The 18,453-nt window shown below is 45.2% G+C and overlaps 2 protein-coding genes across 2 annotated transcripts; one reads left to right on the plus strand and one right to left on the minus strand.

Annotated features, from left to right (window-relative positions):
* Window positions 1–2,032: 2,032 nt before the first annotated feature.
* Window positions 2,033–4,630, plus strand: LOC133892262 (pentatricopeptide repeat-containing protein At5g03800). Its single transcript, XM_062332949.1, has one exon. The coding sequence runs from the start codon at window positions 2,033–2,035 to the stop codon at window positions 4,628–4,630; it is 2,598 nt and encodes an 865-aa protein (XP_062188933.1).
* A 9,085-nt stretch (window positions 4,631–13,715) lies between these two features.
* On the minus strand, window positions 13,716–16,408 carry LOC133893623 (protein MAIN-LIKE 1-like). Its single transcript, XM_062334697.1, has 5 exons — window positions 16,258–16,408; window positions 15,838–16,178; window positions 14,986–15,762; window positions 14,664–14,907; window positions 13,716–14,588 (listed from the first exon to the last, which is right to left on the minus strand). The coding sequence occupies exons 1-5, from the start codon at window positions 16,339–16,341 to the stop codon at window positions 13,731–13,733; spliced, it is 2,304 nt and encodes a 767-aa protein (XP_062190681.1). The 5' UTR covers window positions 16,342–16,408; the 3' UTR covers window positions 13,716–13,730.
* Between the last annotated feature and the right edge of the window lie 2,045 nt (window positions 16,409–18,453).

Below are 18,453 nucleotides of genomic sequence, written 5' to 3' on the forward strand. Positions count from 1 at the left end.
GTGGGGAGCTTGGACATAGGAAAGCAAGTGCAAAATGTGCTTTGAATGACACTAAAAAGAGGTACTTTATTATTTCATTAATGCATTTTGCTTCATCTCTTTCTACCTGTAATTATGTTATGGCCTTGAGTAGGAAGAGGAGCAAAAAGACCAAGCCTAGGTGGGAAGAAAAAAAAGCAAAGAAAGATGATCAAGTTGAGCAGCAGCATCAAACTACACCTAAAACAAGAGGAGGAACAACAACAACAAATACAATAATATTGTCTGACAGCCCTGGACCAGTCACAAGGAGGTAATTTGTTTTGATTTCCTAAGTTATTTTTCTGGACCAACAAATTACCAGTTAAAGTTATCCTAACTTGTTTTGATTTTTAGAAGGTTGGCACTGGAGAAAGGCCTAAGTTCATCAAAACCTACCCAATCTACACCCAACCAGTCCCAGCAGAGAGCATCGCCAGCGAAAACTGCTCCCCGAAGAGGCTGACTCCTAGGAAGACAAATGCTTCACCATCCAAGGCCTGATGTTAAGCTGTGTTGATGTGCTAGATGCTATGAACTAGTCTTTTGTGTAATGTTAAGTTGTGTTGATGTGCTAGAGTAATATTTTGTTTTTTCAAATAAACTAAGAACCCGACATGTAGCTGTGATGTTAAACTGTTATGTATGCTTACCTTTATGTGTTGTATGGCTCTTGAACCGGATTCTGATCTTTTGTTAAACTGCAATCATGTGATCTGAGGTTGTATGTGACATGAGGTTGTTAAATTGTTACTATTTATGTAATGTATCAGATGTTTTTGCTTATATGAGGATATGTAGTTGCTAAGCAAGTTTTTGAATTTTCAGACAATATATTGTCCTGGTCATAACCTGGCCATGTTGTGAATTTTCCGGTAGTCAAGCTGGCAGCAGACTCATAGGACTGAGTCAGGATTATGTTGGAACCATTTTAGTCGCTGTTTGAGTCCCGCGCTTGAGGCTCACGGGAGTAAGCTGAAATAGGCAGGGGCAACTTCATCATTTCCAAAGCCGTGCCACGTTGGACCGTCTAGGTGGCTGCGAATTTAGATGAAAGTAGCACACGAGTAAGAGTTTTTATCTCTTTGGTAGCAAATATGGTCGACGAGTTCTCGGAGCTTGCGCTCATGGCTCTTGCGTTCTCGCCATGCTTATCAAAGGAGAGGACGTGTACCTCATGAATGTAGGCGACAGCCGTCCTGGGAAGAATGGACAGTGTTGATCTCGAACAGATCAGTGAGGGATCATTTGACGGATTGGTTGGCGATTGTTCACCGCTCTTGTCAGCTGTGCTGCTTACAGCGGAACATAGCACGTCGGTGCAAGAGGTAATTGAATTGGTTCTCAGATTGATTCAAGTTTAATTGAGTCGTTGAGTGACTGTTCTTTGATTATCTGAGAGTAACTCAGTATGTAATGTTGGTGGGTTGCAGACAGTTTGCAAAAATTTATCTCTTACAATACTATTACATTTCCATCTTCAGCAAACACTATATTTTCTATTTTTTATTACTCTTCTTCTATTTTCGAACCCTTAGTCATCTTGTCATTACAGTATTGAGGAGCTTTAGACGTGCGACAAATGTACCGTTTCCGAGTGCTACAGTGATTCACACCTATTGTTGTAGCGCTCGAAAACTGAGCCGGAGAGCACTTGTGGGTGGGTGGGCATCGTATTGGGTTCTGTAGCACTCGATACGGTACCCACTTGAGATAGCTTAGAGCATCTCCGAGCACGGTGACCTTTTTTATTTTTATATTTTAAAAATAAAAAATTATAAAAAATAAGTATCTATTTGAAAAAATTGGAAAACTAGACGACACGTTTACAGTCTAGTTTTGTAATATTTTCAACGAAGACGTTTATTTTTAAATTTTTAATTTTCGAAATATAAAATTAAAAAACAGCTTCCTCTCGGAAAAAAAAGACACGGAAGCTGCACGCGAACACCAGCCCAAGCCAAGCCAAAGCGAGCACCCCTTCGTTAGCTCTGCCCAGCTCGTAGTGAAATGAATGGCCATCTCCACCTCATCCCCGTCTTCCCCTCCCCCGCTCCCCCTCAGCTCCCCACCCGCACCGCCTTCCCTCCTCTCCTTCCCGCCCCCGCCTCATGCACCCCCGCCTCGCCTCCCCCTCCGCGCGGTGGCCGCCGCCGACCCCGGCGCCGCGCACGCGGTGGCGGTCAAGTCCGGCGCGCTGGGCCCCGCCTCCGTCTCCGCGGCGGACGCCCGCGCCGCGAACGCCGTCATGTGCGCGTACCTCCGCGCGGGCCGCCTGGCCGACGCGCGGGAGGTGTTCGGCCGGATGCCCGCTCGCGACGCCGCCTCCTACAGCGCGCTCATCTCGGGCCACGCGCGCCTCGGCTCCCCCGCCGCGGCCGCCGCCGCTCTCCTCGGCCGCATGCGCCTCGTGGACGGCCTCCACCCCACCGAGTACACCTTCGTCGGCCTCCTCACCGCCTGCGCCCGCAGGGGCAACCCTCGCCTCGGGGCCCAGGTGCACGCGCTCGCGGCCAAGTCCGGCCACGGCTCCGGCTCCGGCTCGTCGCTCCTCGTCGACAACACGCTCCTCGGCATGTACGTTAAGTGCGGCCGCTTCGGCGACGCGCTGAGGGCGTTCGACGGCATGGACCGCCGCGACGTCTCGTCGTGGAACACCGTCCTGGCCGGCCTCGTCGAACTGGGGCGGCACGAGGAGGCGTTCGAGCTGTTCGGCGAAATGCAGGCGAGCGGGGTGCGCGCCGACAGGTTCTCGCTGTCGGCGCTCCTGACCGCGGCCGCCGAGGGGTTTGGCTGGCCCGAGGGGGAGGCGGTGCACGCGCTGTCGCTCAAGTCCGGGCTGGAGATGGACCTGAGCGTGGGCAACGCGCTCATCGGGTTCTATGCGGAGCACGGCAGTTCCGTTGAGGATGTGGTGAGCGTGTTCCAGGGGATGCCGGTGAAGGACGTGATTTCGTGGACTGGGTTGCTCAATGGGTATATGGAGTTCGGTCTGGTTGACATGGCGCTGGACGTTTTTGATCGGATGCCGCAGAGGAACTTTGTTACATACAATGCTGTTCTGACTGGGTTCTGTCGGAACAAGGAAGGCGTGCGAGTCACTTTTGCAAAGAAGGCAGGGCTCCAAGGGCTGGGGTTGTTTAGGCGAATGGTGGAGGATGGGCTGGAGATTTCGGATGTCACTGTGACCGGTGCCCTGAATGCCTGTGCTATTGCTGCGGATAGGAAGGCGAGCGAGCAAGTTCACGCTTTTGTGGTTAAGTGTGGCTGTGGCTCTAGTCCTTGGATTGACGCTGCGTTGATAGACATGTGCATCAAATGTGGCCGGTCTGGAGATGCACATCTGCTATTTGAGCAATGGCGCCACCAGGAGAGCTTTCACATTGCTTGGAATTCCTTGCTGCTGGCTAGTGTCAGAGATGGGGAGTATGAGAAAGCGCTTTCGACCTTCCTTCAGATGTTTAGAAGCAGTGGTATTCACTTCATTGATGAGTTCATGTTGACAACTGTCCTTGGAGTATGTGGCGCTTTAGGTTTTGCTGACCTTGGGAAACAAATGCATTCCTTTGCCGCAAAATCTGGTCTTTTGTGTGCTCGCGGAGTTGGTAACGCAATTATCAGTATGTATGGCAAGTGTGGGGAATTGGAAGACGCGGTTAATTTGTTTGAGCAAATGCCTTGTCGAGACTTGGTGACATGGAATGCACTGATCACTGCCCATCTTCTTCACCGTCAGGGAGAAGAGATATTGGACATATGGGATCAGATGGAGAGATTAGGCATCAGGCCTGATTCCATTACCTTTCTTCTGGTCATATCAGCTTGCAGTCACACAAGTTCAAACTCTGCAGACAAATGCAGGGAGCTCTTTCTTTCTATATCAGGCACATATAGCATTGAACCTGCAATGGAGCACTATGCAGCGTTTATTTATGTCCTGGGCTGCTTGGGTCATTTTGATGAGGCAGAACAGCTTATAGGTAGTATGTCATTCAAGCCTGGTGCTTTAGTTTGGCGATCTTTGCTAGACAGCTGTAGCAAGCGCTCCAATATAACCGTGCGGAGAAGAGCTATGAAGCATCTGCTTGCATTGGAGCCACAGGACCCATCCACATATGTACTGACATCAAATCTCCTCTCTGAATCAGCAAGGTGGCACTGCTCTGAGAATACAAGGCTGGAGATGCGCGAAAAGGGTATGCGCAAGATTCCAGCAAGGAGCTGGACGTTTCATGATAACACTGTTCACTCATTTTTTGCACGGGATAGATCGCACCAGCAGTCCAAGGACATATATGCTGGCCTGGATGTGTTGATCCTTGAGTGCATGAAGACTGGGTACGAACCGGACACCAGCTTTGTCCTACACGACGTCGAGGAATACCAGAAGAGCCACTTCCTGATGTACCATAGCGCGAAGCTAGCGACGATGTATGGCCTTCTAATGGCAGGCCCTGGTCAGACCGTCCGTGTCGTGAAGAACATCCGCATGTGCGGCGATTGCCACTCTTTTCTGGAGTATGCCTCAGCTGCTACACGTAAAGAGATTTCAGTCAGAGACTCGTCTGGGTTTCACATTTTCAGGGGAGGGAAATGTTCCTGTAGAGGATAGAGACTGCCAGACTGGTACCAATTTTGACATCTTTGCAAGTTAGTAGGGACTAGGGACTATAGAAGGTATCCTTATACTGAGGTCCTGTACATCACTATGAGATTCTTCAGAAGCCTAAAGCATTCACGTAAATATTTTGCAGAGTTTAACATCTCGATCGATTTAGTTTCAGTTATCTGTTAACCTACTTTTGCAGATTGCTTTGACTTCCATAGTACCACAGTTCATAAAATTGTTAGAGATGTGTAAATTTATTTTTTCCCGATATCTTTTTTCCCGAAAGGTTCTTGTTTGCAATTGCTTGCAGCCTAGTCTTGCCATGGTCATGGGTTGTTTGGTTGCAATCCTGAGAAGAGCTTGCCTAGCTAGAAGGGTGCTGCACTGCTGCCGGTGCCTTGTTTGGTTTTGGTCCTAGACCACTCAAGTCCTGCCTGACCTGACCCTCACCGACCGCTTCATTAGCCGGCCGCGACGCATCACCGTGGCTTCTGCTCCGCCACGGCATGGACCATTACGACAGGCTACATACTGTGGCGGAGCTTTAGAGTCCATCGGATTATAGATATATTACACTATAAATTCATGGTCAAAATTAAGCTTTAGAGTCTGTGTTGATGTCCAAAGCGATATGTATTTATAATCACAGGCAGTAGTGAACATTCTATTGATGTGGTTTAGAAAGAGGCTGGTATCAATTTACTAGGCCCACTTGTCATTCATGAGACAGTCCCAGATTGCTTTAGTTTTCGAAAGAAATCCACGGATCTACTTTGCAGCTTTTGCTAGGGAAAGAAATGGAAATATATCTTATGAGACCCTGCATTCTTTTAGGCCCTTTTTTAGATCTGCTTCAAATAATGACATGTGGCTCATCATAGCTATGGTTGACTTTTGTGCCACGTGTCATGTGAACTAAGGCTTTAAGCAAGTCTAAGGAGTAAGGTCTCCTTTGCAACGCAAGAGTTACTCTCATGAAGTATTTGGATGCTTCGGAGGAAAAGTACATGAATATTGGAGCTAGATGTTCATTAGCAAGAATGCAATGGAACATTAAAAAGAATTGGAAACATGATGTTAGAGCTCATGCTAGAATTCCTCCCACATTGGGAGGTAATCTTCATATCCTGTGAAATCCTTTACACCAATCTTTCCATCCAAAGGGTACTCATAGGAATTTTTCCTTTGGGTTTGATTTCTTCATTTTTTTCTGCATAATTCCGAAGGAGCCCAAAGTTTAGGGTCTCTAGCTGGATTTTCTTCCCAAAAAAAAAAAAAATCGCAGGACTTTCTTCATCTCGTGGACCCACCTCTACAACAAGGTCACGTGGCTAGCGGCAATTTTCGTGCACACGCCAAAGTGAATGAATGAAATATAAAACAAGGTCCGGCGGATAGAATTGTCCAAAATAAAGAACACTGCAAAATATGTTATCATTTGTTTTAAACAAGAAAAACATGGGGATCAAATTGTTCCAAGACAAATTAAGCAAGCATCTTGCTCGTGCCACACCCAGGGTTTACAAATTCATTTGAGGGTCGAAAACTGCCCCTAGCGAATTTCTGAAATTCACGAATAGCAGAAAATGCGTTCAAAATTTGGTGAGAATTTGGCCAAATTCACTCGGTCAAATTTAAAAATCAGAGACAAAATCCGGTCAAATCGACATTTGGTAACCGCTCAAATTCAACCGAAAATCGATCGAATTACACCAAAAACCAACCAAATTTTCCACATTGAACGTATTTCGAATGAGTTTATCGAAAACTAGTCAAATTTTCTGATTTACCTGCATTTCTCGAATTTCAGTGAAGTTCAACAAAAAGAAAAAAATAGCTTAATCTTATAAAATCAATAACTAATCCATCTGACTTCAACTCAAGTGAAACAAATTTTGTTGGTTTCCTTGTAATATTATCTACATGGTAAAAGTATTTATACTCATAAAAATGTTGAATATTTTTTGTGAGAAAATGTATTTGCTAAACCTAGTTAAATGCATAGTTAACTCTTTGCTAATCCAAAAATCATCAAACCAATCTTGTTAGTATTCTTACATGATCTTATGCCTTTTATAAATATATGAACTCATGAAATAGTTATTGTAACATACAAGATTGTATAAATATGTTGCAACTAGATTAATTCATAACTAATCCATCACACCTCCAAAATTAGTGAAACCACTTTTATTATTTTACTTATACTATGATTTAGGTAGAAAAAATAATGGTAGACATGAAAAAGTTAATTACAGTGCTATTTCTTAACATATTCACTTTATACTTGTGAACTTTGTAAAAATCATGAAAAATTAATAAAACTCGAAATAAAGTGAAAACAATTTTAAATATCTTCTTAAGATACACCCTACACAAGAAAAATATTTGTTTGAATGTTAATCTTTTTATTAATATGAGGGGCCAAATCATCCTGTTCATCCAACCCATTTTTTTAAAAACTTTCTCTCATGAAATATGATGCAAATAACATTATTTTTGAATTCTTTTCACAAAATATCTTAGAACTATCTCTAGTATTTTTTAAAATTAGGATTTTTTTTAATTTTTTAAAATTTATTTTTTTGAATTTAAATTTGAAAACCGGTTAAATTCAAAATGTGGTGTGGACCGAATTTATAGAATATCATGAATTTGACCGGTTTTTAACGGTTTTGTGAACCCTAGCCACATCAGTATGCCAAATAAGCGGAGAGCTAGCCGACGGTGATGAGCCCTGTCGTCGTGCAAGCCTGCCTGCTTGCATTTTGCAGGGGGAAAAGTAACTCCGCAAGGTGGTGTGTATGTACCCTCTATCTCGGCTTTTTACTTCTCTCATTCATCCGTTGATTATCTCATCTACCTCATATTTTTTCATTTAACCCTTCGGTATAAATTTTAATATAAATAAACAGCTAAGATAGAAAGCGCGTACTCACCACCTTGTGAAATTTTCACTTTGATTTTGCGGGGCCTAATAAGCTGTCACATGTAAATCTGTATACGAAGCAGCTGGGTCCAAAACGAACGCACCTTGCACGTGTCGGGCGATGGCCTAGCGCAGACGCCGCCAATGTCACGGCTGTCGGCGGGCAGCGTCTTCCCGGTGCAGCCGTTCGCGCCCGGGACGAGCACGTCGTTGACGAAGGTGTCCGTGCCGCACCGGTCGTACAAGCCGTCGTCGACGGTGAGGTCCCGACTCGCTGTCATTCTCCGTGTCGGAGTCGTCGCTCCATGCGAGCAGCCTCTTGCCCAGGGTCGGCATGGCAAGAATACAAGGGGTGAGGGAATTGATTTTTTACTACCACTAAAACTGGCTTCACTTATTTGTCACTTAAAAGAATGACACTTTGATTGTGTTGCCATTGTCCTATTTTAATTCGTTTTGTTTTTCTTTCCCTCTCTCTCATGCCAACTAAAAAGACCAAATTTTCGTGCACACACCAAAGTGAATGAATGAAATATAAAGCAAGGTCCGGCGGATAGAATTGTCCAAAATAAAGAACACTGCAAAATATGTTATCATTTGTTCTAAACAAGAAAAACGTGGGGATCAAATCGTTCCCAAGATAAATTAAGCAAGCAGCTTGCTTGTGCCACACCGGCAGGCCAAATAAGCGCAGAGGCAGCCGACGACGCAAGCTTGCCTGCATGCATTTTGCAAGGGGGAAAGCAACTCTGCAGCGTGGTGCGCACGAACTCTGTCTCGTACGTCCACTCCTTTTATCCATCAGATGATTTCCGGAAAATTTGGGAATTTAGACAACATATGCGACCGTATTTGCGAAAATAGACAACATATCGACGTATTTGCAAATCTAGCACTCGTATTCGGTATCTCAAATACCGAAATTTGAATTTCGGAAACTGAAAATCCGAAAACACCGTATTCGGCAACTGAGTTGCCGAATACGGCACTGTGGGCCGTATTCGGCACCTCAGTTGCCGAATACACCCTGTACTCTGCTGTATTCGGCAACTGAGGTGCCGAATACAGCCCACAGTGCCGTATTCGGCACCTCAGTTGCCGAATTCAGTACATCATGTCACTTTCACGTCTTGTCGATGCTTTCGGTGTGTGCGTGCCAGCGGGATGCTGCTTTTGCGCTTAATAAAAGCCCTGGCTCGCAGAAGAGAGAAGGGAGAAGAGAAGAGAGCAGCAAAGGAGAGAAGGGAGAAGAGAAGAGAGCAGCAAAGGAGAGAAGGGAGAAGAAAAGAGAGCAGCAGTGGAGAGAAGAGAGTAGCAACGGAGCAACGCTAGGAGAAGCAGCTCGAGCAGAGGGGGCAGCCGGAGAGGATCAACGCGAGCAGCAGCCGCGCTCAATTTCCTTAAGGTAAGTTTTTAGATTACGTAGTTAATTAGTAATTATAATTAGATTTTTCTTAGTTCGTTCAGAAGTATATTAATCATTTTGTCAGTATATTGTTAAATTCATTCAAGTACATTTGATTAATTATATTATTTTGGTAAATTAGAGTATTTAAATTAATGATTTAGTTGGGTTATATAATTTTTATTAGTAAGTGTGATTAGATTCTTTACTTAATATAGTAACATGAATTTACGGGATTTAATCTAGGTAATTAGTTTTATTAAAGTAATATAATTACGTAGTTAATTAGTAATTATAATTAGAATTTTCTTAGTTCGTTCAGAAGTATATTAGTCATTTCGTCAGTATATTGTTAAATTCATTCAAGTACATTTGATTAATTATATTATTTTGGTAAATTAGAGTATTTAAATTAATGATTTAGTTAGGTTATATAAGTTTTATTAGTAAGTGTGATTAGATTCTTTACTTAATATAGTAACATGAATTTACGTGATTTAATCTAGGTAATTAGTTTTATTAAAGTAATATAATTAATCAATTAACTTGATTAATTAGTTTAATCACTTAGGTTTGGTAGAACCGTAGAAGATAGTGTCCAGTAGCAACAAAGATGCATATTAGTTGTATATTGCACTATTTAATTAGTATTATTTTTGTACTTATTATTTATTACATGTATATTTATTTAGGAGTTACGGTATGATTTTCCATATTTATTATGGAGAACGTCCCACAGTTTTGCACGGGAGACTTGTAACAATTCAGAACTGCCAGCACATAGAGAGTTCGGTTGAGGTACCTATTGATCTAGATGGCCTAAAATCACATATTATGCGCCTTTTGCGTGTGAACCAGCAGTCCCATACTGTTGTCTTAGAGGGTGTACGGCCGCGGCTTGTTCCAAATAGCTCGGTCATTGTCCATACGTTGTTCGAGATGAGTAGGAACAACGCATGGGCTTTGTACTCACGCAAGGCATTGGAGGAGAACTTTGATATGGCGGTGTACGTAAACATAGTGTCACGACTGGTGCAAGGTGATGCAGTGACCACTGTGGAAGGCTCAAGCCAGGAGGTGATGCATGAAGAGGATGGAGGGCATGTCGGGGAGGGCAGTTCCAGTAGAGAGGGAGGTAGAGTGGACCCTGGTGAGGTCGATGCAGGATGCATGGATAATGAAGACGGTGGTAGCGGGGATGAAGAAGCTGCTGACAATGATGACCCGGTCCCGGCGATCCAGTACTTTCGTGGTACTGGGCTCCTGGAGTGTGTCGTCGTTGAGTATAACACCTTATCTAACTGGGGATACCAGAATAGCGACATTCAGGTCGGGCAACAGTTTCGTAACAGAGGGGAGGTCATCCACTTTATTAGCAACTATGCTGTAATAACAAGAAGGGACCACAAGTGCGCCCGGTCTAACCCTACGGAGTATGAGGTCAGGTGTACGAAGCACCCGAATTGCCCTTACTTCGTACGAGCACATCAGCCGAAATATGAGAACTATTTTGTGATTAGTAGACACACCCCACATACATGCAGCGAAGAGGCTATTAGGAATGTGAGCCACGCCGTTGATGCGAGGTTCGTAGCCCAACTCCTCATCACGCTTATTGGCACAGAAATTTGTTTGTCGCCAAAATCGATTATGGGGGAGGTGCACACTAAGACTGGCATGCTTATCAATTACCACACCGCGTGGCGAGCGAAGCAGAAGGCGTTGAAGATGCTGTTTGGAAGCTTCGAAGAGTCATACAACAATGCTCCGAGACTGCTGCAGAAGATTGCCATGACGAATCCAGGGACTCAGTGGGCCATGGCGGATGAGCCGATCAGGCTAGATGATGGGTCATATAGCACCACTGACCGATACCTCATTAGGTTATTCTGGTCCTTTGGACAATGCATCGAAGCATTCAGGCATTGTAGGCCGGTTGTATGCGTGGATGCCACATTTCTAAGCGGCAAGTTCCATGGTACCCTTATGACAGCAATGGCGGCGGATGCAAATAATCAGATCATTCCTCTCGCCTTTGCAATAGTTGAGAGTGAAAACAATGATAGTTGGCTGTGGTTCCTCACCTTGGTAAGGACACGTGTCGTGGGAAATAGGGAACGAGTTTGCGTCATCTCAGACCGCAACAAGGGTCTTCTGCATGCGTTGGACGTGCTGCATGATAGCACAAACTGCTCCATTGCATGGCCTGATGTGGAGAGAAGATGGTGCATGCGACACTTGGGTGCGAACCTGTACACAAGGTACCGCAGCAAGTCGCTTGTAAAGAGATTCAAAGGGCTATGTCTTCAGAACCAGCAGGCGAAGTTCAATGAGATATGGAGAGAATTAAATGAGACCACTCGCAAGATGATGGCAGACCAGCAAGCAGGGGAGGATCAACTGCGGGCGCAAATGGTTGGGGGCCAAACTATCGTTAGTCGTTCACGTGGTACATTTAGCCAGTGGATAGCGGGGAAGCCGGCGGAGCGTTGGGCCCTTATCCATGACACTCATGGTGCCAGGTTAGCGCATAGAATTGTAATGATCATATTGTACCGATTCTTATGCAAATAGCCATTCTAAAATTATTGTATCCCATGTTAGGTACTCCATCATGACAACGAACATAGCGGAGGCGTTCAACAATGTCCTGAAGGGAGTACGGGGCCTCCCGTTGTGTGCCATTATTGAGCTCACATTCTACAGAACGGCGGACTACTTTCGAGACCGTGGTAATGCTGCTATGAAGTGCAGCACACGGTTTTCACCTAAGGTGGAGCAAATCATATCAAGAAGGAGGAGCAAGGCACACTTTCATCGGTCGAGGATCTACGACTTGGCCAACAATGACTTTGAGGTCATGTGCCGCCGTAGGTATGCTTCAGGGTATAGCGCCGGGGACACCGTGCAGCAATGTCAACTTGGACCTAACGAGGTGAAGTGCACATGCAATAAGCCAAAACTATACCATATCCCGTGCTCGCATGTCTTAGCCGCTTGCAGGGACATAGGTGGCAATGACGGATCACAGTACGTATCACCGTACTTCACGATCGATGCATTGAGGAGCACATGGCTTCCAAAGATGCGGTCCTTTAACATCGGAACCAACTACAAATCGATCGAGGGCCCTAAGTGGCTACCTTATCCACGAGCACGACGCACAGATCCTGGAAGGCCTAGATCTACGAGGCTGCAAGGTGACATGGATGAAGCAGATGCTGTTGATGGCATTCGCCGGTGCAAACTTTGCAAACAACCTGGACATGACAGGAGGACTTGCCCGACCCGTCAGTAAACTATCAGCCCACTGTCAAACTGAACTGTCTTAGAGACTTTGTATTGTAAAATGTTATTCACCTGTTAGTTGTACTACTTATTGTGCATTATGTGGTTTGCACTGTACCCCTTTAGACAAGAAATGACCATTGTATTGTAAATGTAATTTTATTTATTTATTTCGTGTTTCTTAAATATTCATGGATCCGTGTTTTGATGCAGAGACAGAGCGTAGGTAGTCAGTGAGCAAGAAATCTATGGCGGGATCCTCTAGTACAGGCTTTCCATGGACACCTGCAACGATCGCTATAGCACTTAATGCCTCCTTACAGGTTGTGCGCGAAGGAAACGATGATCCGTTAAAGGAGAACAACATAATCCAAGCCGTGGCGAAATTGCATGCAAGACCCATATGTTCTAGGTTAACCGCGCCACTCCAATGTGTAACCACCGAGGACCTTAGGGCCCTCTTGTATCACCGGCGTCAAATGTATCTGAGGGTCCGCGAACTGGCCGACCATCCTTCTGTGATAGGTTTCTCTAGGAGGCAAAGAACGATAGTAATGTCGCCAGACCAGTATGTATCCCATATTCAGGTATGTCATATAAACATTTGGTCACCCTACTTATCTTATTTCCATTGATTCGAATGGTCCTCTTCTGCGTCAGGCTTTCCCGGAAGACGAACAGTTGATCAACAAAGAAATCTCACACTTCTTGACGATGTGTATGCTCTTCGGCGAGGGTGTGATGCCTGGTTCGCGTAGAAGACGACGACAGTCAGCAAATCAAAGGGGTACAGAGGCGACCTCTACGAATCATCCAGATAATGACGAGGACGAAGACGATGACGATTTCATGCCCCCCATGCCTAGACGTTCGAACAGAAATACAGGAGAAAGTTCTAGGAACACTGCAAGAAGACGTTCACGCACAACATCGAGATGCCATACAACTGATAGGGAAATAGGACGTGGTACCACCTCGGAGAAACCTCAAGATGATGACGACGACGACGATTTCATGCCACAACGACCCCGCCCTCCGAGGCTTCCATCTCCGGAGGACACCGATGACCCTGAAAATGATGATGGATTTGCTCGTACTCATTTTTACAACTTCCCAGAACCACCTCGGAGACGACAACCATCTTACCCGGATAGCTTTGACCATCGCACCTGGAATTCTTACGCTAATTTGCGTCGCCACTTTCCTTCGCCCTAAGCATCTATTGTAACCCTATATATTTTATTCCCTTAAGGCATGATATTATGTTCTTTAGGCGTATCGTACATGATAATGTTTGTTGTTGTTCGCTCTTTATGTGTAACCTCTGTACCGGGTTCCATGCTACTTATGCTTTACAACTACTATTGTTTCCTCTGTACTGAGAATTTCTTAAATTAACAATACAGTGAATAAGACATAATAGGGATGACCTCGACACTAAAATCAATAATACATGTGTCATGACAAATTGTCCTGGATACTCAACGGCGACGATGCCTCACACAATCTCCAGGCGTGTAAGCGTCTGGCGGGTGTGTGGCTCTCATCCCAGCAGCCTGCGCAGGCCCCTGCCTTGCGTGCCCTTGGTCGTCTTCATCATCATCTGCCTGCCCTGTGGGAACCCCACCGAACGTGTATCCCGCCCCGCTTACTCGGCTCTGCATGTACCATGCCGAAGGATCCTCGTGCGGAAGTGTGGACGGCCCTAGAACGTGCTCCGATGGAGTCCAGTGTGCCGAAGGCTCACCATGCTGGTACCAATGTGAACTTCCAGGTTCATTGAGATCATAGGAGGACTGTCCGCCGAGTAGATCAGTGAAGGTGGCGGTCGCATGCATTGCAGCACCCCAGTCAAAAGCATTAGGGTCGCTCCAGCAAGGGGTCTGCTGCGTGTAGTCAACGACGTCCTCCTGATGAGTAGATGCTGCAGCCGGAGGTGTCATCGTAGCCGGAGGTGCTAGTGAACCCAGCGTAACCTGCTCGGGCGCAGGAGGCTGCGTGCACTCCTCGGCCTCAGCACCGGAACATGAGACATGACGCGCCGAAGCTGAAGATGTATGTCGTGATTCTGACCGGACGGGTTCCTCACGAGCACTGGATGACCGCCTGCTGTGGGAGGACCGCCTGCTGTGGGAGGCACGAGACGGGTCCATGGCATGTTGGTCGTACCCCCTCCATTGCGGGGCACACCCACCTAGACCACGTATAGCGTTTAGGAAGCGGGATCCTCTTGTCCTCATGTACTCCCGGAGAGGGTTACGATCCCTTTGCGATGATGACCTGCTTGGTTCCCCAAAAGGTTGATCCGCTTGCGTATGCATCTCATACGCCTCTTCAGTCTGTATAAGATGAGTGACATGTCAGTAATACACAGATTTTCCAAAGAAAACCAATATAAGTAACGCATCACTTACCACAACATGAAGTAGGCGGGCACGATCCTCGGGGAAGGGTCTGGGGCCCGGCTGTACAGGTCCGCTGAGTAAGGTGGCACGCGTGCGCGGACGGTACCAAGCAAGGTAGTCCCAGTACGTGGCCTCGTCGTATTGTCCAGCAGTAATGATGACATCCACCGCAGCTGATTCTGTCCACCTCCGTATGTACTCGGCATTCTTGGATGCCCAGTCCTGCGTGCCTCCGCCCCCCTTTGAGCTCCACCTGTACGTGACATAAACAGTTATAATTTGTTAACATGGATAACCAATGTACTAAGGCAACATACAATAACACACTTACTCATGCGCCCGTCCGGCGTCTCGTGGTGCTGGAACAGGCACCACCTGTCGGTACCCGAACTGCCTTTGTACACGTTCTGGAGAATATACTTCCACGCAGTTCATGTACAACAAGAAGCATGTGGTCAACCATAAGTCTGCGTCACGGCTACAAGAGGATGCCAGGAGTCCACCATCTGCAATTTCTTTTACTCGTGCCATACGCCATGGATCCCAATCCACTAGATCAGCGCTAAGGATGTCCAGGTCACTTATCACCCTGGAGTAGTTACCATGGTCTTGCTGCTGACTCCATCTTAGCCTGGCATGAATCCACCGATACCCCATCGTTGGCCTTATGTCATCTGCAATGCCATCAGAGATGTGAACTGGGTAGTAGCACTTGAGCACCCAAGGTCTGGAAATCGGGAGGTACTCCCAACTCCATAACTGTAAGAGATGTAAGCACCTTGTAATGGTTGCCTTCCTCTTTGTTCGCTGGGTTGCATCACACAATCCTCTGTAGGTTGCAGCCAACACTGCAGATCCCCAACTGTAAGATGTAGGCTCATAAGGATGTGACGCGAGGTGGGCTGCTAACCATACAATATGTGGGACGACATAATCGCCTGCCGTGTTGCAGAACATGATGCCTCCGAGCAGGACGTATAAGTACACCTCATAGTGTTGCATAAGTGTATTCTCGTCCGCATCCAGTGGGCATGGACCGAACTGTGTCAGCCCATGAACCCAGGACATGGAGAGGCCAGCATCCTTCCCGTCGTATTGCACACCAAACCTATAAGATGCAGATGGTCAATGACGCTTTAATAGCACTGTAATATTTTAAATGCATTACATAACAAATAATTACCTATCTGCAACATAACCCTTCCACTGCTCCCTTGCGGGTCGCGAAACTATTAACGGGGCACCCCTTATTGGCAGCCCGGTCAGCATGGCCACGTCCCGCAGTGTTACTGCCATCTCACCAAAAGGAAAGTGGAAAGTGTGTGTCTCAGGACGCCAGCGGTCGACGAGACCTGTGAGCAGTGCCTCATCAATTGCCGGGAGAGGTGTCCTACCACCGACCTCCATGGGAGCTCCGTCCATCATGAGAGCGAAAGGTAGTAGTCCCGCCCGTGCGAGTGGCTCGTGGAATCGAGGGTCCAACTCCTTAATCTTGTGCACACTCCGGGCTCGTAACGGACCCAACTGCATGAGTTATCCAATACATGTACAGCGTTAGTTCAAAATTCTCGTACCAATGAAATAGCACATATAAACGTGGTACCTGTTGTCCTGTGAATATCATCCTTCCCCTATGGTTCTCGTCGTACCGCTGCTGAAGAAGCTCGGAAAGACCACCATGAGCCATGATAATGATTTAAGGCTTCATGGTTCAACAAATAGGTGAACAACAAATTAGAATATATTACAAGCTTCATAATATTGTATCTGCTAAACAAAGGTACACGTAATTTTTTCTAATTTTACCGGATAAGGACATTCATATAATTATACTAAGGACACAATCTAATTACAATGTTGAAAGAAATTCATGATATCAAACTAATTAAATAATATAATTATATAGACTAATCAAATTCATATAATCAAACTAAGCATCGTAATTAATTAATCTAAGTACTCTAATTTATCAAATAATTTAATTCATTTAATCTAATTAAATAAACTAAGTACTCTAATTAATTAATCTAAGTAATCTAATAACGTAATTAAATAATCTAATTTGTATAATCTAAGTACTCTAATTAAATAAACTAAGTACTCTAATTAAACTCTAAGTACTCTAATAACGTAATTAAATAATCTAATTTATATAATCAAAGTACTCTAATTTATCAAATTAATATAATTAAAAAAATGTAATTGAACGGATTAAACAATCTACTCTTGAAAAACTAATCTACTTCGAAACGGACTAACCAAATAAGCTAATTACTCTAAATAATATTACTAACCTAAGTATTAAATAGGTAATATAAGGACTAACCGGTACGAAAGCTAATTAAGTGCTTGCGTTGCTCCTCTTCTGCTGATGCTTCTCGCGTTCCTCTGCTCCCTTCTCTTCTCCCTTCTCTGCTCTGCTGCTGCTGCGACCTCAATTTATTCAGCAGACCAGCGATCTCTCCGCGTGTGGCGCCAAAAAAACACATGCATGCACCGGCCGAAAGCATCACGGGAGGGAAGGGAAAATTGATTGATGTGACGTAAAAGAGATTGATGCGACGCAGCAAAAAGCGGTGGCAAATCGGTCGGCCGGCGTATTCGGCAACTGAGGTGCCGAATACGGCACTGTGGGCCGTATTCGGCACCTCAGTTGCCGAATACGGTGTTTTCGGATTTTCAGTTTCCGAAATTCAAATTTCGGTATTTGAGATACCGAATACGAGTGCTAGATTTGCAAATACGTCGACATGTTGTCTATTTTCGTAAATATGGTCACGTATGTTGTCTAAATTCCCAAATTTGCCGATGATTTCCTTATATATTTTATATTTTTCCACCTAACTCTTCAGTATAAATCTCATCTAATCTTTCAGTGGACGGCCGAGATAGAGGGTGTGTGCGTACAACATTATGGAATTTCCCTTTGATTCTGCAGGGCCCGATAAGCCGTTGTTTCGCACAAGGGAAACTCACATGGAATTATATTATAACTTCGAATGCAATAATTGCAAGCGTGCCCGTATACATAGTATACAAAAGACAGGAGAACGATGTAACAGAAACACGTAAATTTTATTCATTTATGTTGAATTCATAAAGTACAGTTTCTTTGAATAAAATGTGTTACTCCATAACGCACACGCTAATCTGACTATACCGATGATCTGACGATTACTTTGTCTTGGTTCATAGGGCTTCATAAAGCGTTGCTGGTTAATTATGCCCGTCTTCAGACTACCATCGATTAAGTTGTGCTGGCAGTCATCATATCGAAGTCGTCTCCGAGTCTGCAAGGTTATAGTCACACGCAACAAAGACAAAGCAAAGTGATAGCATTAGAGATCAATAGCAGTAAAGGAACGAAATAACAATCTAGCATGAGTTTTTTGAACTGTTTATGTATCCCGGGTCATCATCAGTCTTGTATGGGCATCAGAATAATGTATATAGGAAAATGTGAGTTAGGAGTATGGCACGACATGTAGCTCCTATCAGAAGCGGTAGCGAGGCCACAACTAGGAGCCCTGCGCGGTGCTTGACTCACTAAACCTCTCTTCGGACCTTGGACTTGTCCTCCTCGGTTGACCGAAGGCAACATGCCACGAAGGCGAAAGCCACAAAGACGAGAGTGATCACTGTGGGCCACTAAGGCTCCTGCTGCAATGACACATATATTCTCGGTGATCAGTGTTATCCGACAGCCACTCAGGCACAATGCCACAAAGGCAAAGTCACATAGGCATCATTACCACTAAAGGCATCACGCTCTTTGCAAGAAGCATCAAGACTAACTACA

This window comes from Phragmites australis, chromosome 15 (genome assembly GCF_958298935.1).
Source record: "Phragmites australis chromosome 15, lpPhrAust1.1, whole genome shotgun sequence".
Classification (NCBI taxonomy): Eukaryota; Viridiplantae; Streptophyta; class Magnoliopsida; order Poales; family Poaceae; genus Phragmites; species Phragmites australis.

What these genes read in the sequence shown, in the direction of transcription:
- LOC133892262 (XM_062332949.1), top strand. Translation starts at nt 2,033, where the DNA reads ATGGCCATCTCCACCTCATCCCCGTCTTCCCCTCCCCCGCTCCCCCTC.
- LOC133893623 (XM_062334697.1), bottom strand. Translation starts at nt 16,341, where the DNA reads ATGGCTCATGGTGGTCTTTCCGAGCTTCTTCAGCAGCGGTACGACGAG. An exon ending in TGATATTCACAGGACAACAG is followed by an intron (nt 16,179 to 16,257) that starts GTACCACGTTTA and finishes TAACTCATGCAG; the next exon opens with TTGGGTCCGTTACGAGCCCG. An exon ending in GACGCCGGACGGGCGCATGA is followed by an intron (nt 14,908 to 14,985) that starts GTAAGTGTGTTA and finishes TGTCACGTACAG; the next exon opens with GTGGAGCTCAAAGGGGGGCG.